This window comes from Urocitellus parryii, chromosome 9 (genome assembly GCF_045843805.1).
Source record: "Urocitellus parryii isolate mUroPar1 chromosome 9, mUroPar1.hap1, whole genome shotgun sequence".
Classification (NCBI taxonomy): domain Eukaryota; kingdom Metazoa; phylum Chordata; class Mammalia; order Rodentia; family Sciuridae; genus Urocitellus; species Urocitellus parryii.
In genome coordinates, this window is record NC_135539.1 from 26,924,941 (window position 1) to 26,948,144 (window position 23,204).

At 54.6% G+C, this 23,204-nt stretch overlaps 1 protein-coding gene across 1 annotated transcript; it reads left to right on the plus strand.

Moving 5' to 3' along the window:
• Positions 1–4,856: 4,856 nt before the first annotated feature.
• On the plus strand, positions 4,857–22,851 carry Rfc2 (replication factor C subunit 2). The gene is made up of 11 exons (XM_026396951.2): positions 4,857–4,995; positions 7,189–7,258; positions 9,660–9,701; positions 9,937–10,043; positions 12,522–12,623; positions 14,701–14,801; positions 18,418–18,575; positions 18,667–18,732; positions 19,065–19,145; positions 20,154–20,267; positions 21,771–22,851. Exons 1-11 carry the CDS (start codon positions 4,889–4,891, stop codon positions 21,879–21,881), a joined length of 1,059 nt encoding a protein of 352 aa, XP_026252736.2. The 5' UTR covers positions 4,857–4,888; the 3' UTR covers positions 21,882–22,851.
• The last annotated feature ends 353 nt before the right edge of the window (positions 22,852–23,204 follow it).

Consider the following 23,204-nt stretch of genomic DNA (forward strand, 5'->3'; position numbering starts at 1 on the left):
TTGGACCTGGTCATAGAAAAAGGTAATTGAGTCTGTGTGTTTATTTTGATCTCACTAGTTAACTTTTATGCCACAAACCTCTTTAATGAAACCAGTGCGCTGGTCGCATGGTGGAGGTGTGACTCTCAGGAGGCCTGAAAAGTCTCATAACTGTAAACTCAGAGACTACATGATCTAGCAGGGCGTGGTGGTGCTTGCCTGTAGTCCCAGCCACCCAGGAGGCTGAGGCAGAATGGCAGGGGCCCAGGAGTGCCATGCCAGCCCGCAGCACAGTGAGACCCCCTTTCAATCAGTCAACATCCCACAGCAAATACAAACTTGTCCACACACAGTTCCTCCTTGCTTCCCCCAGGCCACTTGCCACCGGAAGGAGAGTGATCTAAAATACAAACTGGGTCAGTTCCTCTGGCCTGACACCCTCAGGGGCATCTGACTGCTCTTAACAGGCCATGGTGACCTTGCTGGCCCCCAACGGCCCCCTCTCTCGACTCCCATCTGCCCTCCCCAGTGATCTAGCCATGATGTGCTCCAGGACCCTCTCGCTGAACGATCGATCACTTCATTCATTGATTTGTTGGTGCCTTCAGGAGACAGGCAGCCCCCTGACACTGGGCCAGGTGTGACAAGGACCCAGGGCACAAAGGTGCACAGGACCAAGAAAGTTCCTGTTCTCGCAGAACCGCCAACCCAGGGAGAAGGCCACTGTAAACAAGGTCTAGATCATTATCGACTAGGGCAGGTACAGTGAAGGAGAAGCCAGGGTCACGGGCAGGAGCAGGGCAGGCCGCGGCTAGCAGGACTTCCAGGCAAGCCACCAAATCGCAGATGTGCAGTTCAGATCTCAGGTGGGCGGCCCCTCCCCACAAAGCCCTTCCCACCCTCCTCAGCAGGGCTGTTGACTATTGCTGACACCTAACAAACAGCCAGTCCCTTTTCTAACTCTTAGATAATTAGAATTAAACAAAAATCTGGTTGCTGCTTGGACTGGCTGTCCCTCCCTACAGTGGCAGTGGCCACTCGGCCAGAATGTGTTAAAAGGCAGAGAGCAAGACCCAGGCTAAGTGATTTCTAACCAGCTTCTAAGTGCCATAACCCTGATCAGAGCAAAACTCAGGCGCAGTTTACCCAGATAAGAAGTCCTTGTACTGCAGTTATATTTAGGAAATATGATTTTTCACTTCATGATGAACCTTTAATATTGAAAATGCGAATGAGAATACTAGAAAACTTAAGGACATGAGACACTGTTTAGGGGAAACGTTTTATTTTATTTTATTTTTGGTACTAGGGATCTAACCCAGGGGTGCTTAACCGCTGAGCCACACCCCAGCCCTTTTTATGTGTTATTTAGAGACAGGGAGGGTCTTGCTAAATTACTTAGGGCCTTGCTAAGGTTGTTGAGGCTGGTTTTGAACTCATTATCCTCCTGCCTTGGCCTCCTGAGCCCCTGAGATTTCAGGCGTGCACCACCGCACACAATTAGTATCACCATTTGAAAAGAAAAAGTAGCTCAAAATCATAAAAAACTAGATAACAAATTTTTAAACTCCAATGTACACAAGGCCAGCAGCCAACTGGCTTGGTTTCTGGGCCAGAGGTGGCTGCAGTGGGCAGGAAGCAGGGGAGTCCGGTAGCCCTGGGTTTGGGACATCAACAGATTTTTAGCCCTGAATTCTGCAACATCACCCAGGAAGGGGGCGATACTCTAATGGTGAAAGTTAAAGTGTCATTTTAACCAAGATCTGCTGCCTGTCCTGTTTGAAAATATTACTGGGCCAGGCACCGTGGGGCACACCTGTAATCCCAGTGGCTTGGGAGGCTAAGGGAGGAGAATTGTAAGCGAGTTCAAAGCCAGCCTCAACAACTTAATGAGACTCTGTATCGCAATAAAATATAAAAGGGACTGGGAATGTGGCTCAGTGGCTGAGCACCCCTGGGTTCAATCCCCAGTACAAAAAAATTATTGGAAGTTTTGGTTTAGGCTGAGGGCTCTATTTTTCAACCCCATCTCCTGTCACTCTCTTCCCCTTTTGTCTCCTTTGCCCTCTGGTGATGAGAGCCTGGGAGCCCAGCTTCGGGGTGATTTCATAAGAGCTGTGGTCTCCCAACACTCCTGGGTCCCCAATATTGCTGCCGTGTGGCCCTGGGGGAATGGCTGAAGTCTTCAGCTCCCAGCTCTGTCTGGGCCCAAGTCCAGGAAGTGGGGAGGCTCAGTCTAGGGAAGAGAGGAATGTCCTGAAAGTGCAGTTCTGCCCCAGAGATCATCTCCTCCCCAGGCTCTCCTGGCATTCCAACACATCAGGGACAGGCTCCAAGTCCCCTCAGCTCTAGGGGGCCTCTTGTGGAGCAGGGGCTTGGAGAAGAGTCATGGAAGGAGAAGGAAGTACACACCATTCTTTTTTTTTTTTTTTTTTTGGTACTGGGGATTGAACCCCAGGGGTGCTTAACCACTGAACCACATCCCTGCCCTCCTCCGTTTTATTTAGAGACAGTGCCCTTGATAAGCTGCTGACACTGGCTCTGGACTTTCTATCTTCTGCCTCAGCCTCCCTAAACACCATTTTCTGCAGACTGAAAGTGTGTTATGTGGTGGGAAGAGAACGTGTGACAGTTGATTTATAAGGGAAATACGAATATTGCTACATGGGAACCATCTCAAGGACAAGCCACAAAGAGGAATTTTAAGCAATGTTTACATTTAAGAAAAATGTATATCTCCCCCCCAAGAGATAAGAGACATGTGAATGGCGACTTTAAAGCCATCCAAGATAGCTCCTTAAGTTGAAAGGGGAATATTCCGGAGAGAGTCTTCATCAAGCCTTCTTCTTCTTTTTTTTTTTTTTTTAATATTTTTTTAGTTGTTGAGTGACCTTTATTTATTTACTTATATGTGGTGCTGAGGATCGAACCCAGTGCCTCGCCTGTGCCAGGTGAACGCTCCACTGCTGAGCCACAACCCCAGCCTCAAGCCTTATTCTCTAATCATAAAAAAGAAGAAACAGTTGGGGCTGGGGACATAGCACAGTTGGTAGAGCACTTGCCTCACAGGCACAAGGCCTTGGGTTCAGTCCCCGGAAACAAGCTGAGAGTCCTGGATCTAGAGACCTGAATAATTACTGTCATTAAAAAAATGCTCCAGAATGTGAGTCATTTGAGGTGTCTGCCCAACTGGCAAAAACGTGAACAGAATGAAGAAGCACATTGTTCCCCCATGCCTGGGAGGACACAATGGGAAGCTGTGCCCACCTCCTGCCAGGCTGTGCCTGCTGCATATAGAGGAGCAGACAGGGTCCGTGGCCCGTCTTCCAGGAGCCACACAGCCTGGAAAGATGAAGCACTGATTTAGATGTGAAAAAGTATGATAGCAGCCATGTTCTCTCCAATACACTCTAGAATGGACAGACATTTCTTGGCAGGGGTAGGGGGAGAAAAACTCAAAAGAAAGGGTAAAAATAGAAAAAGATCTGCAGTACAGATTCTGGAACCCATCATTATTTGAATGACTAATCAGCTGTCTGTGAGACAAGGTCAGCTACCTCCATACATGAGGATTCTCCCTGAGGATGGGGATGTGATCTGTTCTCTCTGGTCAAAGCAACCCAGTTCTTCCCTGTAGATCTAGTTTATGGAAACATAGTTCTCATTGATCACTAAGGACATGAACATTCAGGGCTCTCCAGGCCTGTGCTAAGCACTGCGGATCAACAGGTCCCAATCCTTGCTTCAATTCAGATGCTAACACGCCTCATTCTCTCATTTTCACAGGTGTGAACCCAGGGTCCCAGGTATGCTGGGCAAGTGCTCTCCCATGGAGTCACTCCCAGGACAACTAGTACTAATTTTATCAGGAAATTAGGATGCGGCCAGGTGTGGTAACCCACGCCTGATATCCAGGTGACTCGGGAGGCTGTGGCAGGAAGATCCCAAGTTCGAGGCCAGTCTCAGCAATTTAGCAAGAGCCTCAGAAATTTGGAGACACTTTCTCAAAGTAAAAGGACTGGGGTAGGGTGTCCCGGGATTTAGCAAGAGCCTCAGAAATTTGGAGACACTTTCTCAAAGTAAAAGGACTGGGGTAGGGTGTCCCAGGATTCAATCCCGAAGGAGGGAGGGAGGGAGGAAGGGAGGGAGGGAGGAAGGAAGGAAGGAAGGAAGGAAGACAAAAATCACATACAACATGCTAAGTGCAATAAAACAGAATTTTACACCAAGAGCTCTGGCGCGGTGGTGGGGAATGAATGCTGGCTCCAACACTTACAGCCCAAATGACAATGGACAATTTAATCACTGCCAATCTGGAGGCTGGTCTGCCAGCTGGGCATAACACGAACACCCACCCAGCGTCTACTGCACAGCAAGGGCGCAGTGACAGTTCGTCATCGTTCATCATCGTTCCTGTGACATTTGGGCTACGGGAGAAATCAACCCCAAAGAACTGTGCATGCGAAGCGTCCGCTTCTGGGGAGTGACCGCCGAGCCCTCTGCGGGGCCGTCTCCCGCTGCGGACAGGCGGTGCGGGCTCCCACCTCGCGGCCGGGAGGGAACCGCGGAGAACCAGCGTCCGGCGCAGACTCCACCTCCGAGAGCTGCCCGCGGCCGCGCTCCCGCCTCCCCGCCGGACGCCTAGTCACGCGGTTGTCAGTTCGCGGAGCGACCTGCCCTCCCTGAAGGCGGCGCGGGCTCGCCATCCGGGGCTTAGCATCCGGGGCTCCCGGGCAGGCGCCGGGTCTCCCATCCCAACTACGGCCTCTAGCGGTCGGCAAGCTGGCGGACCTGAGCCGTCTGCGCAGGCGCGGAGACGGTGGCGCCCGCTTCCCCTGGGGAAGGGGGTGGAGCTGCGTGATGACGTCAGGGGCCGGGGCCTCGGGCGGCGCGAAGTGGAGGCGCGAGAATGGAGGGGCAACCAGGCGGCAGTGGCGTAGCAGACCGCGGGGCCGAGGACTCTGCGCCTGGCCCCAGCAAGGCCTCTGGCGGCTCCGGCCACTACGAGCTGCCATGGTGAGGGCCCAGGGCGTAGATAATGGGCGCATTTGGACGTGAGGATGGGCGAAGAGCGGGCCGTGCTCCGGGGGAACACGATGGGGGACCCAATGGGGGACCCGGGCTGGTCCTGGGGACCCTTGGGGAGCAGGAGGGCCGGGGGCGGCGAAGGGATTGTGGTTTGCAGAAGGCGAGGGACACGGGTCTCCGAGCCCACCCGGGGTCTGCAGTGGCCGGTCCCACACAGCAGGGCTAAGGACAGTCAGGACTACCCGGGGTTTTCTTAATCGCAGTTATTTTTTTAATTATTATTTTTAATATTGGTTGCATGTTGACAACGAGGGTACTCTGACTGCGTGTTAGGGTCATTTAATTAGCTTTACGCATCTTCTTTCTACCTGTTAATACGGCCACCAGAAAACTTTACACACAAGGCCCACGTTCTGTTCCTCTTACACAGCGCTGTCCAGATGCCTGAGAGACTCTGGAAGGGCACATCCGCTGCTGTCAAGGAGCTCACAGTTGACAGAGAGGCAAAGCGAATAGACAGACAAGGGCGGGCTGGGGGTGCCGCTCACCTTCACTGGCTGGGTCAGGCCCTGGGTTCAGTCCTAAGCACCGATAAATAAATAAGCCAATAAACAGACCAGTAAATGCACTGTGTGTTTGATAAGACAGGTGCTCCGAGGGGGAAATCAGTAGCTCTGGTGGTCAGGAAGGCCTCTAAGGAGGCTCTGACAGGCGAACAGGTTGTGTGCTGGAGGAGCTTTGGGCAGGGGCAGCCTGCAGACGAAGTGGACTTGCCCTTCAGGGACCAGCTCCAGGTCTGCTCCTGATGCTCCCAGGTCTGATTCTCTCCCTCCTCTGGGACTCCACAGCCCTTGGTTTATGTAATAAGACTGGCACTGTACTGGGCTCTGCTAAGCTCTGTCTCCCTGTTGGTGGTGAAGTCTTGGGGGCAGGAACATGTCCTGCTCATCCCCGTGTCTTCTGCTTTCCTCTTGTTGAGCCCCTAACTCCTTACACAGTGCTTGGCCCCTGGAAGAGGCAGAGTCTAGAGAATGAGTGGGTGGGAGCAGGTGCTCTCCTGCTGGCCTCGGATAACAGCTGTCTCTGGAGCTAGAGTGGACCCTCCTTATTTGTACAGGGTGCAACGACAAACCAGGGAGTTTAGTAATGGGCAGGCTGGGGTGTAGCCTGGTGGTAGGGTGCTTGCCGAGCTGGCATAAGGGCCTGCACTTGATCACCAGCACCTCATTAAAAAAAAACAACAAACAAATAAAGAATATACAATGGCAAAGGAGGTCCTGATAGTTAAATTGTTACAAATACACTGCCACACCTATGCTCCTTTGCTTTCCTCACATAGTTTGCGTGTTTATTTCTTGTGGTTCCCAGGGGTCCTCTACCACAGAGCTCTAGCCCCAGCCCTTTCTTATTTTTATTTTGAGACGGGATCTCACACAGTTGCTCAGGCTGGCCTTGAGCTTGCCATCCTCCTGCAACAGCCTCCTGAGTCGCTGGGATTACAAGCATGGGCAATTCAGCCCTGGCATAGCTTATTTAAAAGACCACGGTGTGAATAGGCCACTTGCCTGTTCACTCCACAGGCTCATGGGACGACAGGGTGGCCTTGGTTTCCATCTAGCTGTCATGGCTGTGTGCATGGCACCTACCTGTGGAAACTGGCAGGTAAGGGATGAGAGTTCCAGGTGTGCCACGTCTGTCAGACCTGACGATGTTGGGCTGCTTGTGCAGACCATGTCACCTTGCACTGTCACATTGCTCCATGTGGTCTGTGCTGGCCCCTGTCCAGCTGCAGCGTGTTTCTCTGCCATGGTGGGCATTGGGTTGTGGTGGGTGGACCATCCTCATGCACTTCACTTTTCAAATGGAACTTGGACACCTCATTAAATGAAACTTGTGTCCATTGGCTCTGGTTATTTCTTTGGTAGTGGTGATTGGCCCAGGGTGCTCTACCACTGAGCTACATCTTCAGCCCTTTTTCATTTTTGAGACAGGCTCTTGCTCAGTTGTTGAGGTTCTTGCTAAATTGTTGAGGCAGAGCTTGAATTTGTGATCCTCCTACCTCATCCTCCAGAGTTGCTGGGATTATAGGCATGTACCGTGTTGCCTGTTCCTTTTAATGATTTCTTTTGGGTTGCATGAAGATAACTTTGTCGGTATTTTTATGCATTTTCTTAAAAACAGGGTTGAAAAATACAGGCCAATAAAGCTGAATGAAATTGTTGGGAATGAAGACACTGTGAGCCGGCTAGAGGTGAGTGGCTTTTAAAAAATGCTGTCTTTTGATGTCCTTCTTTGACAAGCTCAAAACATTTAGAGGAAGACAGTCAACTCAGTGAAGGAGGGGCTGGGGATGTGGCTCAAACCGTAGAGTGCTCGCCTGGCGTGGTTGCAGCCCAGGTTCGATCCTCAGCACCACATACAAACAAAGATGTTGTGTCTGCTGAAAACTAAAATGTAAATAAAATATTTAAAAAAAAAAAAAACTCAGGGAAAGGTGGACCAGGAATCCAGAAGAATCAAGGGATAGAAGACATTCAATCTGAGGGACAGTGGAAACTCTGGTGGCAACCATCAGTGGTTTTAAAGGATTGGCTTTTCAGAAGTTTCAGACTTGATCTTATCCATCTCTAGCAGAAGAGCCAAACTTTTCCTGTAATGCCAGATAATATCTTCAGCATTGAGTCGCTAGCACCCTTGTAACAAAACAAAACGAAATAACAATGCTTTAAAAATGTGAAAACCAGAGCTGGGGATGTGGCTCAAGCGGTAGCGCGCTCGCCTGGCATGCGTGCGGCCCAAGTTCGATCCTCAGCACCACATACAAACAAAGATGTTGTGTACGCTGAAAACTGAAAAATAAATATTGAAATTCTAAAAAAAAAAAAAAAAAAAATGTGAAAACCAGGGCTGGGGCTCAGTGGTAGAGCGCTTGCCTAGCAGGTGTGAGGCACTGGGTTCGATTCTCAGCACCACATACCAATAAATTAAGGTCCATCGACAACTAACAAAATATGGAAAAAAAAATGTGAAAACCATTCTTAGCCAGGAGACTTACAAAAACAGACTTCGTGAAGGATTTGTCCACCCTCACCCCCAACTGGCTATCTTTTGCCAGCCCCTGCCTGGAGGAGCTAGATGGCTAAGTGACAAGGCACGACACGAGGAAGAACATGCAGAACCATTTGGCAGTAGAGCAGGCTTTGAATTCCCAGCCTTGGAGGTCTTTCTGTGCAATCTAGAAGCCCAGCTGCTTGAGAAATGACAGAGATCGTCTCTATAGTAAGCGGGGGCTTAGCTATCAGGTTTATTTTGATTTATTAATTTTACAAATACTTGAAGCCAGGCATAGTGGTGAGTGCCTATAATCTAGCAGCTCTGGAGGCTGAAGTTCAAGGCCAGCCTTAGCAACTTAGAAAGGCCCTAAGCAACCTAGCAAGACCCTGTCTCGAAAAATTAAAAAAGGCTGGGGATGTGGCTCAGTGGTGGAGTGCTTGCTCAGCATATGTGAGGCCCTGGGTTCAAGCCCCAGTACTGCAGCTATAATAAAAAACGTTTGGGCTTCAGGCCGAGGGAGCTTAGTGGGGAGCACCTGCTTGGCATGTAGAGGCCCTGGATTCTGTTCCCCAGCACTGAAAAAGAAGGTGAGGACAGGAAGGAGTCACCCCAGGGTTTCAGTTAGGTAAAATTGGGGTTTGAATGGGTTGGTGGGTGGGTTTTGCTGTACTACAGATTGAACCCAGAGCTTGTGCGTGCCAGGCAAGGGCTCTGCCACTGAGCTGCATTCCCCAGCCTTTATTTTCCTTTTGTCTTAGTTTGAGATGAGACCTCCTTAAATTGCCCTGATGGTCTCGAATTGGCCATCCTTCTGCCTCAGCTTTGGAGAAGCTGGGATTCCAGGTGTGAGCCAACGCGCTTGGCAAAGCTTTCAATGGTTGTGTAGTTTAGAAAAATAATTGTACTTACAGTACGAAAAATGAGTTGGCCTGGGGCAGAAGGAGAAGCAGGAGACAGTGGCCCTCCTCCAGGGGGGAACAGTGGGCTCAACAGTGGGAGAGGAGCTGGGGTGCAGGAGGGAAGGCGGGGCGCAGGAGGGAAGGCAGGCCTTGGAGCTGTGGTGATGGTGCCGTGAGGCCAAGGGCGAGTGTCGCCTCCAGACCCATCCAGGTCCCATCCTGGACCACCTGGGGAGGGCTGGAGAGTCCATGGGAGAAGAAACACAGGCTAGGCTTCAGGTTTGTAGGGCTGATGAGTTCCGTTTTGAATGGGCTGAGGTGCGAGTCCCACGAGCCATCCTCCTGGAGAGGTGAGTCACTCGTGTTTCACCACATGGGTCTGTGCGCTGGGAGACTCGGCCCCTGGGCCTATGGGTTAAGTGTTTTTTGTTTTGTTTTGTTTTTTAAATATCTTTTTTATTTTTCTGTGGTGCTGAGGGTCGAGCCCAGTACCTCACAGGTGCAAGGCAGGTGCTCTACCAAAAGCCCCAGCCCCAGCCCTTTTTAGTTTTCATTTTGAGACATGGTCTTGCTAAGTTGCTGAGGCTGACCTCCAACTTGTAGTCCTCCTGCCTTAGTCTCCCAAGCTGATGGGATTACAGGCTTGTGCCACTGCGCCCAGCTTGGATTAGCCAATTCTAATCAGCCTCTTTCCCGCAGGTCTTTGCGAGAGAAGGGAACCTGCCCAATATCATCATTGCGGTGAGTGCCCTGCTCTGGTTCTGCCCACTGAGTGCCTCTGCACTCTGTCCTTCCTCCCCAGAGAGGCCCTGGGCCATTTCGGTCCTGTTATGGGGAGGCCTGTGGGTCACTTGCTGTACTGTGCGGTTGTGTGCCGAGGGGTGGGGCAGGGTGGGAGTTGGGAGTGGCAGGGGCCCAGGAGCACCCTGGGGGCCTTCTGGGGGCCTGAAGCTCTGACAAGAGCCCTTGTTCCCAGGGTCCCCCAGGAACTGGCAAAACCACCAGCATCCTGTGTCTGGCCCGCGCCCTGCTGGGCCCCGCGCTGAAGGATGCTGTCCTGGAACTCAACGCCTCCAACGACAGGTGGGCCTGGGCTGGGTGTGGGGTGAGGACAGCGGTGGGGGATGGCGGTGGGGTCCGCCTTCGAAGTTCTGGCTGCGCCCCAGCTCGCTGCCCAGCCCTGTGCTTCTGGTGCCCACCTGTCCAAGCGCCAACTGAGAGTCTTGTTGTTTTCCTTTGTGTTTTGGTGGAAAGTTTTGAGAAATCATTTTAAATTGTGGTGAAGTAGACATAACACAAAAATGGCCACCATCACCCCGTGCTTGGCATGCACCAGGCAGGGCCAAGCATGTCCCCAGGATTGCACTCCCTGCAGGTGGCGTCTGGCAGAGCTGGAGCCCTGTGCCAGAACCAGCCTGCTCCCCGCCAAGCCCCGCTGCCCAGCTGCCTGCTAGAGCCCACAGGTCTGAGGAGTGGAGGAGTCACGCTACCATCCCTGGTCCCTGCTTGGTCAGGCCATGTGGCTGGAGCACCAGCGAGCTTGCCGCCCTCCTCTTGGCTGGGGAATGCCTGCCCCGCGTGTGTCCTTCCAAGTTGTGTTTATTGTCTCTGAAAAGGACAAGAGCTGTCTCTGTCCTTTGGCAATGGCAAGTGGCGGCCCTGTGACCCTGGGGGACAAGCATCTCTTCAAGTCCCTGCCTTTGATTCTATGGGGAAAGGGTCGACACCTGGAGTGGACCGGCCTCGTCCTGTGGCTTGTTCTGTTTTGGTGGTTCAGCGGCCGCCTTGCTCTACCAGATGGCTGTTCACACCCCCACCAGCTGTGCGCAGGGTCCCCATGTCCCCATGTCCTCACCAACACTGGGTATTTCTGTTTAGGGTTTGCTCCGTCCTCTCGATGGCGGGCATCTGTTCCCTTCCTGTCACCTGTAGGGACACACCCACTGCCAGCTCTCGGTCATCACACACCACACCACACAAGTGCAGGGCGGGAGCATCATAAAGACGGGGAACACTGGCTTAGTCAGCTTTCGTGCTACTGTGACCAAAGATGCCACAAGAATCATAGGAGAGGGAAAGTCCACCTGTGGCTCTCGGGCCATAGACAGCTGACTCCATCACTCTGGTCCCAGATGGGGCGGAGCATCATGGTGGGAGGGCCCAGGGGAAGAGAGCAGCTCTGGACATGGCTGCCAGGAAGCAGAGAGAGCTCCACCCACCAGGTACAAAATGAGTCCCAAAGGCATGTCCCCAGTGAGCCACCTCCTCCAGCCATTCCCCAGCTGCCCACAGTCACCACCCAGCGGATCAGGTCACAGCTCTCCCATCCCCTCCCTCCACCTCTGATCCCTGTAGTGCTGTGTCACTGTGAGCTCCTGGGGGACACCTTGGGTCTAGCCCACAGCCAGCACTGGTCAGCAGACTGTGAGTGCTGGTGCATGGGCATCCTGGGGATGGAGGAGGACTATCGTATGGGTGAGCAAGATGCGGTGTCCAGGGGGTGGTGTGACCAGGTCCTTCCTGTCCTGTGTCCACAGAGATGGAAAGAGATTTGTTTTTTTCTCTTTAGAAATACATTGTTTGGGGCTGGGGACATTTTTCAGGGCTGGGGACAGAGCACTGTTGGTCGAGCGCCTGCCTCGTGTGCACAGGGCCCTGGGTTCAGTCCCCAGCACCACACAAAAAGGAAAAAAGAAACATGCTGTCCAGCCTTGATTGAGTTACTGGAGTCATGGCCTGAGGTGAGGCCACCCGTCAGTGTCACATCAGTGGCATCCCTGGTGCTGCAGCCAGGGTCTGGGCAACCTTTGGTGATTATCTGACCGTTATGAAAACTGCCCATTTTTCCCTTTGCTGAGGTGAACAAGGCCTCAGTGTGCTGTTCTGGTGGCCAGGGCCTTGCTCACCTGGCACACCCCACCCCTGAGCCCGGGCCCGGGCAGTGGCCATGTAAATTCTCAGCCATGGTCCACGAAACCTCACGGACGGCAAAGATGGCAGTCCAGGGCTGGGTGTGGCTCGGTGGCCAAGGTGGCCTGGCGTGTTTGAACCCTGGTTCCATTCCAGCACCACAGTCCAGGCTGGCCCAGCCCCTCCTGCACCGAGAGCAGGCCCTGCGGGGCGAGCACCGCTGGCGTCCTTCCCCACGGTGTCCTCGGCCGCCCCGGCCTCCTTCAGCACAGTTGGGAATAAGCGGCAGAGCAGTCCCTGGCATGACGGGTGGCCAGCTGCTGCGCCAGGGCACAGGAGGAATGAGCACTGAGACCCAAAGGGACCCTCAGCTGTGAAGGGCCCTGGGTCCCCATGGTGGTTCAGGATAAAATGAGTTTTAGTCTGTCCAAAAGTCAGGACATGGTGGCTTTGGTCCTTGGAAGCCCTGCAGGGGAGAAGAGAAGCCCTGAAATATCAGTCCTCCTGAATCGTGAGAATTAACCCAAAAAGAAATTAAAAAACTAAAATTGAGTCCTATAGTCCCTGGTGGTTGAGAAGGTTTCAGAGTCCCTGTGAAGGGAACTGAATTTGCCTCAAAAGGTGACTTACAATTGTGGTTTATTGTTCCAGGGGCATCGATGTTGTAAGGAATAAAATCAAGATGTTTGCTCAACAGAAGGTCACCCTTCCCAAAGGCCGGCACAAGATTGTCATCCTGGACGAGGCAGACAGGTGTGCACCTGGCCAAGGCTCCTGCTGGGCTTTGTTAGAGCAGGAGAAGAATCACCTTTGTGGGAACTGGGGACATACCGCAGTTAGTAGAGCGCCTGCCTCGCATGCACGAGGCTCTGGGTTCAACCCCCAGCAGCACACACACAAGAAAGAACCACCTTTGAGGTGGGTTTGCTTACCACATCTTCAGACAGCAGTTGACCAGGGGCTCAGACCTTGGCTTTGTAGCTAACTTAGAGCCATTGGTCTAAAAGCCGGGCATGGTGACACACACCTGTGATCCCAACAGCTCAGGAGGCTGAGGCAGGAGGATCGCGAGTTCAAAGCGAGCCTCAGCAAAAAGCCAGGTGCTAAGCAACTTAGTGAGACCCTGTCTCTAAATAAAAACAAAATAGGGCTGGGGATGTGGCTCAGTGGTGGAGTGCCCCTGAGTTCAATCCCTGGTACCCCCACCCCCCAAAAAATGTCATCATCACCATGCCTTATTTCTTTTTCTGCACTTTTATTTTCACTAGTCGAATATCTCTCATTTGTGGGGTCCTACGTCTTCCTTTTAACGTTATAAGCCATGATCCACACCCTTAGAATCTTTTTGTTTGTTTGTTTTTAGTACCAGGGATTGAACTCAGTGGCCCTCGACCACTGAGCCACATCCCCAGCTCTGCTTGTGTTTTATTTACGGACAAGGTCTCACTGAGTGGGTTTAGGGCCTCGCCATTGCAGAGACTGGCTTTGAATTTGTGATCCTCCTGCCTCAGCCTCCCAAGCCACTGGGATGACAAGCATGTGCCACCGGGTCTGGCCCATCATTATAATCTCATGGATGTGTTTTGTTGTCGTTGTTGTTGTTCTGTTTTGTTCTTTTTTTTTTTTTTTAGTTGTAGTTGGACACAATACCTTTATTTTATTTATTTACTTTTATGTGGTGCTGAGGATTGAACCCAGGGCCTCACATGGGCTAGGTGAGTGTTCTATTACTGAGCCACAACCTCAGCCCTTGTTTGTTCTTGTTTTTGAGACAAGGTCTTTCTGTGTTGTCCAGGCTGGCCTCATTTCCTGGGCTCGGTGATCCTCCTGCCTCAGCCTCCTGCGTAGCTGGTACTGTGTATGTGCACCACCGTGCCAGCTGCAAACAGAGTTTTTATTTTTTTTTATTTAACTTTTAAATTTGTTTTTAATATTTTTAGTTGTAGCTGGACACAATATTTATTTATTTACTGTCATGCTGAGAGTCGAACCCAGTGCCTCAGACATGCTAAGGCAAGCGCTCTACCACGGAGCCACAATCTCAGCCCTGTTTTTTATTTTTTGCTGTACTGGGGGCTGAACCCAGGGCCTCATACATGCTAGGCAAGCTCTCTACTGCTGAGCTACACCGCCAGCCCTTTGCATTTTATTTTGAGACAGAGTCTCACTAAGTTGCCCAGGCTGGCCTTGAACTTATGATCCTCCTGCCTCAGCTTCCTGAATAGCTAGGATTTCAGGCATGAGCCACCACGTCCAGCCATGGTTTTGAATCGTCATGTCATATTCTATGGTGTGGATAGACGCTAACCATTTCACTATCTAGAGTACTAATGACAGCTAACACCTATTAACACTTGTGTGTTAATTTACGATATGCTGAGCGCTTGCTAATCACTGCACACAGCAGTATCTCATTTAATTGACAACCTCTAAGTAGGCAGCCTCATTATCTCTGACCTGTAAGTGGTAACACTGAGGCTGGGAAGATCTGTCTGAGTCCCACGTCCAGCAAGTGATGGACGCAGGGCCTCTGCTCTGAGGCCTGTGTGCAGCCTGCCTTCCTGGAGCCCAGACGGGTCCTGGGCAGGCGTGGCAGCAGCCCTGGAGACAGTGGCCTCATGCATTCACCAGGGCGCTGTTTCTGGTGCTGCAGGCGCCGGGTGCCATGTGACCCCAAGAGTGGCTCATGGGCTTTCCTACTGGGGGGTGGCCTGGTGCTGGAGACCCCTGCCCAGGGCTGGGGTGTGTGGTGCGTGCTGAGCTGTTGTGGGGAGGCTGTGGCCTGGGCCCATGCCCAGGTGTGACTTCCTCCTCATGTGTCCCCTCCCAGCATGACGGATGGAGCCCAGCAGGCCTTGAGGAGGACCATGGAGATCTACTCCAAGACCACGCGCTTCGCTCTGGCCTGTAACGCCTCCGACAAGATCATAGGTGAGCTGAGCCTGCGTGGCCGGGCCTGCGGCTGGCTCCCTGGGCAGACTCAGGCCTCGGCGTGGGGTGAGCTCTGCCCCCATGCCGCACCCCTGCTCTGGCCGGCTTCAAGCAGCAGAGAGGCCTTCTTGCCCGCCAGGCCCAGCCTCTGTGGGATCTGCACAGCCAGCTCCCTTGGTTGTCCTCAGAACTGAGAAATGAAGCGTCCATCACGTACACGTGACATTTTGAAATGCAGTCAGGTCTTAGGTGGAGCTTACGTGACTCTTTCTGGCGATGCTGTCAGCTTCACTTCCTGTTCTGTGGCCGAGCTGGGGACTGAACGCGGGTCCCCACAGGCCAGGCAGCGCTCTCTGGCCGAGCCACACCCAGCCTTGAGCTTCACTTGATTTATGTATTTTTTGTGGAGCTGGAGATTAAACCTGAGGCCTCCAGCATTGGAGGCGAGCACTCTGTCGCGGAGCTGCGCCTCCAGCTCCTTAGCTTCTCTTTGTATATGAGAAAGCAGGCTCAGAGGGGCTGAGTAGTTTGCCCAGTCACACAGCACAGAGGAGAGCTGGGGTTGAGCCCCTGCTCCATCTGCTGCCCTCTCCCGCTTCTGCGTGTGTGTGAGGTACGGGATCAAACCCCAGGGTCCCGCGTGTGCTGGACAAGCACTGGGCCACATCCCCACCCCTTTTTATTTTGAGACAGGGTCTCACTAAGTTGCTTAGGGCCTCACTACCTTGTTGAGGCTGGCCTTGAACTTGAGATCCTCCTGCCTCAGCTTCTCAGCTGCTGGATCGCAGGCGTGTGGCACTGAGCCCAACTTTGCCCTGGATTCTTACACTCGGTCCTGTCTCCGACCTCCGCCTGCCCCCTTGCTCAGGGCCTTTCGGGTGCCGCAGCTCCAGTGGGTGACCTCAGCGTCTGCCCTGCCCCCTCGCTCCTGGGCCTTTCGCAGTTCGGGTGGGTTTCACTTCCTCCCCTTTATGCTGCAGGCTTCACGCACAGCTGGTGTCCTCAGGGCTCTCTTGTCCTGCCCTGCTGATCCCCAGCCGTGGGAGCTCACCTGGCACTCCCTTCTCCACTCAGGCCGTGCATGTGGCTGCAGCCAAGCCTGCCGGCAGTGCCTAGGATCGGGGCTCCCAGCCCAGGATCAGGGCTCCCAGCCCCAGCGCCCAGTGCTGCTGGGATGCTCTGTTCTCCCACCTCTCACGGGGCTCAGAGATGCAGGAGCAGGTCTGAGTGTGGAGGTGTCCATAGCTTGTCTCCCTGATGGCTTGGAGACCGGCCTGCTGTGCAGCTGCAGCGGCCTGTGCTGCCGAGCTCGCTGGGTGCTGGGCAGCTGCATTGGTGGTTGGGAAAGGCTCTGGCCTCCCCTTCCTGGAAATTGATCTCCGATACATTCAGCATTCAGACTGTTTGAGCATTGTTTCTTTTCTTTCTTTCTTTCTTTCTTTCTTTTTTTTTTTTTTTTTTGGCGGTGCGGGGGATGGAGCCCAGGGCCTGAGCCTGCTAGGCACTCCCTGTGCGACTGGGCTGCAGCCCCTGCCCCCGTGACTATTTTCATTTTCAAGAGGGGTATACAGACATGAAGGGAAATACTTACAGACATTTGGGTTTTTGCCTCAGAGGAAATGGTCCATGGTCCAGCTGCTGCAGAGCTTGAGGGGCTGGGGGGGGGGCGGCACCAGGGATTGGATTCAGGGGGTCTTAACCACTGAGCCACATCCCCAGCCCTATTTTGTATTTTATTTAGAGTCAGGGTCTCACTGAATTACTTAGCACCCCGCTGTTGCTGAGGCTGGCTTTGAACTCAAGATCCTCCTGCCTCAGCCTCCCGACCCGTGGTGCTTTCTTTAAGGAAGGCCATGCCTGCTTGATTGATCCTGTTTTTAAAATTTCTGCGAATTAAGCTTATGGTACATCTTAAAAAAAAAAAATCCCACAGAGGGAAGACCCAGTTAGAAGAGGCTTATTTCTTTTTCTTTATTTTCTTTATTTATTTTTATGTGGTGCTGAGAATTGAACCCAACGTCTCACATGTGCTAGGCGAGCGCTCTAGAGCTGAGCCCCAGCCCGAAGAGGCTCATCTTAAGAGAGAGAAAGAGCTCTACCAAAGGAAACTTCTAGAGTAGCTTAAATATTAATTACTTTTTTTTTTCCCTGAGCCACACCCAGCTCGTCTCATTTTAAGAGGGTTTGCTAAGTTGCCAAGGCTGGCCTCGAGCGAGCCTCCTGCTTCAGCCTCCCTGTCTCAAGGGTCACAGGTGCGCATCACCACACCTGGCCTTAGGCTTTCTCGAAGGTCTCACCCCTTCTGCAGCTGGTCGCATTTTATGTACAGAACCCCATGGTGGAGGCCACCTGCCTGCTGTGGACGGACGTGGTAGAGCGGAGCTGCCCCAGCACCTCTGCCCCCACAGGCCACTCCCCAGCCAGGCAAGCCAGGTCCTCCCATGTTCTCTTTCCAGTGCTCACGTCCCCTCTGTCCTTGTGCAAGTCAAATCTGAGGGTCTCCCGGCGCAGTGGCCTCCCTAGCCCCCGTTTCCCTCAGCCCAGGCCGGGGCTCCCTCCCTCCTCTCGACCTGGTGCCGTGGCCCAGGCTTCTCCCCTGGTGGCTGCCAGGGTGGCCCTGGAGCTGCTGGGACCCCCTGCCCTGCTCACCCTCCCGTTGCTGCTCAGCGGTGGCCTGTGGTGGCCTACAGTTGCCTGGCACGAGTTGTGTCTGCCCGACCTTGGCCCCTCCCCAGCTCCTGTCCCCTGACCTGGGCTGTGCAGGTCCCTCATCCAGCCTGGGGCTCTCAGCCCGGGGCACAGCTCTGCTGAAGCACCATCTCCGGGCTGTTCCAGCCCCCACGGCTCCAGAGCCTGCATTGAGGGAGGCTGCGGGCATGTCCTGCACCCACAGAGCAGCAGGGTGCGTGACCTGGGGTGTGAGGACCTCAGGGGGTGCTTCAGGCTGGAGATTGGGCTGGCCACATGTTACGCCACGCGTGGGAGCTGGTGTGGGGTTGCCGTGTGAGGTGGTTGTGATTTGATGGGACAGACTGGGAAAGGGGACGTCTTCAGTGGGAAGAGCCCTCAGGGAGGAAGGTGGGACGAAGAGTGAGGAGCCAGCGGGAGGTCAGGTGTAGGGTGAGAGGCCGAGAGTTGGCCTTCGGGACTGGTGAAGCTTGTCCTTGGCAGAAGTGCAAGGGTCGGGGGACCTTGCTGGTGTGGACAGGTGGGCGGCCCTGTGTCAGCGTAACACCCAGGACAGGCAGAGCCGCAGGGGACAGCGCTCCTCTCTGGCCCTCGGCCCTGCCACGCAGAAGCTGCGTGGTGTCCGCTGCCACCCCTCCCTGGCCGAGCTGCAGGCTGCCTGGGGGCCTGACTCTGGAGGCTGCTGGGTGGCCAGCACTGGCCCGTGGGGCTTGTGGCACGTGGACTGTCTCAGAGGCCAACTGTCCCCGTAGGAGGCCGAGCTGGCCACGGTCGTGCTGCTCAGTGGACACTGGCGGCTCTGCCTGGCCTCCCCGTCACTCCTGCGCACCTGCCGGCCTGCAGCAGGGAAGGCACAGCTGTCCTTGTGACCGCAGGCCGCAGGTGGTGCTGGCCTTTGCCGGGCCTCACCCTCCCCGTCTCCACCCAGAGCCCATCCAGTCGCGCTGTGCGGTGCTCCGCTACACCAAGCTCACGGACGCCCAGGTGCTGGCCAGGCTCATGAGTGTCCTGGAGAAGGAGGAGGTGCGGTACAGGGACGACGGCCTGGAGGCCATCATCTTCACTGCCCAGGGGGACATGCGGCAGGTGTGTGGGCGCCAGGCTGGAGGGCGGGCGCCGCCTCAGACTGCAGGAGGGGAGGCGGGAGGTCACCGTGCCACACTTGTGTCCCCCACAGGCTCTGAACAACCTGCAGTCCACCTTCTCAGGGTTTGGCTTCATCAACAGTGAGAACGTGTTCAAGGTACAGGACCCCGGCAGTTCTCACCCGCACTCAGGAAGGGACAGATGCCCGGCCTGGGACACAGGGCTGGCCTGGCCTCTGCTGAGGAGGACCCCGGGGCACAAGCACGCCCTGCTCTCCTGTGACCTCTCTGTCACTAAGTCCTCCCCATCCTGGGAGGCAGGAGGGGCTGGACGTGTCCCGTGGGTGGGGATCTGTGAGCCCTGGGTCAGGGAAACTGCTCTGTTTGGGGACTTCTTTGGTGGCGACAGGGATGTTCCCAGAGCCCCTTCTGTTGCTGGAGACTTTGGTGTAAACAGCGAGGGCCTCCTGACGCCTCTCTGGTTTGGCAGGTCTGCGACGAGCCGCACCCGCTGCTGGTGAAGGAGATGATCCAGCACTGCGTGCACGGCGACATCGACGAGGCCTACAAGGTGCTCCTACACGAGGCTTGGCTTCTCCCGGGCCCCGGGCTGGAGCGCTCTATAGACCAGGGCCCCGTGGTCCCTCGGGGCCAGTCCATTCACCCACACTGCACTGACTGGTCAGCCTGGGGTTGAAAGTGTGTCTTTCAGCTTTAATGACATCCTCCCATGGGGAAATCTGTCACCCAGAGTCACCAGCCCAGCGCCTTCCCCAGGGACACCATCTTCCCCAGGGACAGGGGGACCTGTGTCCCTTGTCCTTCTGGGGAGCATGAAGATGGGCACTGTGGGGCTAAGCCATCCCCGTCAGCCAGGAGGGGCCTTGTCTATCAGGGCCTGGTCCCGTGGGCAGAGTCTGTGGGCACACTTGGTCCGGGTGACCTGTAGCTACCCGCCGGGCCATGGTGGTACTCGGGCACTGGTCTGGCCACAGGATTCCCTTTCTAGGCCCAGCACACGCAGCAAAGCGCGCCTGGGCTTGGGCAGCTTGGCGGGAAGGTAGAGCGCCAGTCAGGGGCTGAGGTGCGCGCCCTGGCTGGGCCTGAGGAGCCTCCAGATCTGTGGACGCAGAGCGGCCCACCCCGGGTTTGCCCCGAGGCACAAAGGCAATGGCCCTCGCCAGGCCCTGGTCTGCGTGCAGGAGGCAGGAGGCCGAGATTCCCGGGTCGCTGCCCGGCAGGCTTGGTTCTGCCCTAGGTTCACTTGTCAGCAGGTACAGTGTCGCAGGCCCCGGGTGTCTGTGACGTGGCCAGGTGGTGGACTTGGTGGTGGACTGTCTTGCAGTGCCTTCTCGGCTGCAGGGAACTGAGTTAAACTGGCTCCTGGGATCTGGGTGTGGTCAGCCCAAGGCCCGTGAGGCCCCCAGCATCCCCGTGGGGACGGGTGGTTCTCGGAACCTTGTGGGCTGTTTGGCCCGTGGCCTGCCTCAGCCCTGTGCTGGTCTGACTGGCGTGGGTTTGCCCAGCTCCCAGGTGCCTGGCCGTGGACGGGGCTCTGACCTTGCTGTGTTCCGTCTAGATCCTGGCCCACCTGTGGCATCTGGGCTATTCGCCAGAGGATGTCATCGGCAACATCTTTCGAGTGTGTAAAACTTTCCAAATGGCCGAGTACTTGAAGCTGGAGTTTATCAAGGTTGGTCAGAGGGCAGAAACGCCTCAAGGATGCACGCAGCATCCAAGTTTCTTTGTTGTTTCAGGACTGATGTCGCAGAGATGTCTGTTGTGTCCCTTGACACGGTGGGAGGGAGGGTGGATGGCTATCTAGGGGTGGAGCTGTCATCTCGTTGGTTTTGCAGTCAGCAACCTGGGTACCCTCAGGCGGCTCTCTGCATCCCAGGTCTCGCTGAGTGAGTGGCAGTGGGAGGGTTGACCCGTTGAGTCGGTGCTTGGGACACTCCCCAGGCCTTGCGCGTGCTAGGCAAGGCCCTGCCACTGAGCTGTCCCTGGCCCTTAGTCTCTTAAGGTTGGGTGGATGGAGATGTCTTTCATGTAGAGGATGATTCAGTCCTTTAGGTATTATGGTGATGGACAGGCACATAAACATGACCGCCATTCCCGTCAGAAAAATCCATATGCCCCTCTGAAGTCACTTCCTTCCACACAGCCTAGAAACCCCCATGTCTTCTGTTTTGGAGACAGAAACTTCCAGAATGTCATGCAAATAGGATCTTGCAGAGCCTTCTCGCAAGTCAGGCTTCTGCACTCAGCGTCGGCTGCGGGTTCACTGAGCTGAGGCCCAAGGGGCCCAGCCCTCTCTGTTCTGAGTGTGTTCTGCCCCGTGAGTGTGCCCCCACTGTCTGTCACCAGGCGAGGGACACTTGGGTTGCTGTGGACAAAGCCACCTGGAGGGTTTGCAGAGAGGATGCCATGTTGTCATGTCTCGTGGGTAGACCCCGGGTGCAGCTGTGTGTCCAGTGGGACGTGGGTCAGAGACCGCCAGGCTGGGGCTGCAGCTCATGCGCACGGGGAGGTGTCATCCTCCTGCCAGCGGGGCCGCCCGTGGGTGGGCTGTGGAACCTCACCAGGCTCAGGTACACGTTGTCCATCACACTCGCAGGTGCTTAGTGGCCATCTGTGGTCTCTGATAAAGCATCGTGCACATCTACCCATTTTTGAGTTTTTTTGTAAATAACTTTATTTTTATGTGGTGCTGAGGTTGGAACCTGTGCCCCCACGTGCCAGGCAAGCGCTCTGCCACTGAGCTGGCCCAGCACGTTGCTGGGTTGGAGGGTTCTTTGCATGTCCTGGGTGAGAGTCCTCCCTCAGAGAGTCACATAGAGATCTTATGAATCTCCTAGCTTGGCTTTTCTTTTTCTTTTCTCTTTTTTTCTTAAATTTTCTTAACGGGCTGGTGTGGCTCAGCGGTAGAGTGCTCGCCTAGCATGTGCAAGGTGCTGGATTTGATCCTCAGCACCTCCTAAAAATAGATAAATAAAGGTATCGTGTAAAAAAAATGTTTTTCTTAACAGTATTTTTCAAAGAAATATTTTTCATCCTTTTGGAAGTAAATTGAGCTTGAGTTGCACATGACCCACGACACCCTCGCCTCCCTCCCGGCCGGAGCAGGCTACGAGCTCAGGCTAACAGCAAACCCTCCCTGTCTGTTAACCAGACTGGAATTGGGCTTGTTTTTCAGGAAATCGGATACACGCACATGAAAGTCACCGAAGGCGTGAACTCCCTCCTGCAGATGGCGGGGCTCCTGGCCAGGCTGTGTCAGAAGACAATAGCCCCTGTGGCCAGTTAGCTGCAGTTTGAAGAGGCCTTGCCCTTGCAACGCTGGGGTCTCCACCTTCTGACAGGGAGATGCCCCACGATGGCGCTGGGCCTCCGACTGAGCTCACCTGCTCCCATGTTCCCTGACCACTTCTGCAGGAGCGCCAGGTCCCGGATGTGTGGGCAGCTGGAGGGCCCTGACCCCTGTCCCACTGACCGGTGCTAATAAAGCCTTCCTGTATCTGCTTCGTTTGACTCCCGGAGCCTCCCGGAGAACCAGCCCCCTCTGTGTGCCCTGGCACCCCCCAGGTGGAAAGGCCACTTAGGTCACGGGCTGGACCAGCTAATCTCCGTTTTCTAGAAGCTGGAAGGGCCCAGGTCAGTGGGTGAGGGCGGGTTTTCTGTGGTTTCCTGCAAAATTAAGACTTCTCGGAACAGCGGGGGTGTGCTATCCAGACAGGGAGTGGGCTGGGGGGCCTGCTTGCCCCCACTGCAAAGCCTGATTCCACCACAGCTCTGCTAAGTGGGTGAGGAATGATGAGATGAAGAGAAGATGGAGAGAGGAGAGGGGGAAGGGGAGAGGGCTTGGGGGGCTGGGTCATCCAGCAGAAGGCCCAGACCAGAGAGCTCGCCCTGTGGCCTTTCCTGTGTGGTGATGTGTGCTCTCCTGTGGGCTTCAGGATACTGTAGGCTGCCACTGTGTCTGAACAGGCACTGTTTTCCCCTTTGTGTGTGTGTGTGGTGCACGCGGTGCTGTGGTTGAACCCAGGGCCTTCCATGTGCTTAATTATGGAAATTTTCAGTTGTATATAGAAGTAAAGAGAACTGGGCACAGGGCTGCACACCCCGGTGTGATCCCAGCAATTTAGGAGGCTGAGGCAAGAGCCTTGCGAGTTCAAAGCCAGCCCCAGCAGCTCAGCAAGGTGCAAAGCAACTCAGCAAGACCCTGTCTGCAGAAATAAAAAGGGCTGGGGACGTGGCTCCCTGGTATCAAAAAAGAATAAAAGAGACTGCCTTGTGACCCTTGCCATGTTCATGTTCATTGTCCTGCCCAAGCACTGCTGTTGACACATGCCAGGCTCCTTGTGTCCCCTGCCCTCTCCCAGATGATTTTGGAGCAAATCCCAGGCATTGTTTATGCGCTGGTTTGGTTGGTCCTGGGATTGAACCTGGGGGTGCTCGACCTGTGAGCTACGGCCAAGCCCTTTGTATTTGAGAAAGGGTTTCACTAGCCAACAGTTGGGTTCTAGATGTTTCCTCTGACTTCCCAACTTGTGGCATTAATTTCTTCTTGGGAACAACTGAAGGTGGCACCTAGGAAGAGAGCTGGTCATGGGGTCCAAGTGCCTGTCCA

Excerpts from the sequence above, each read along its gene's own strand:
- Rfc2 (XM_026396951.2), top strand. The coding sequence starts at position 4,889 with ATGGAGGGGCAACCAGGCGGCAGTGGCGTAGCAGACCGCGGGGCCGAG. Across the intron at positions 10,044-12,521 it reads CTCAACGCCTCCAACGACAG|GGGCATCGATGTTGTAAGGA; the intron begins GTGGGCCTGGGC and ends TTATTGTTCCAG. Across the intron at positions 14,802-18,417 it reads CGCCTCCGACAAGATCATAG|AGCCCATCCAGTCGCGCTGT; the intron begins GTGAGCTGAGCC and ends GTCTCCACCCAG.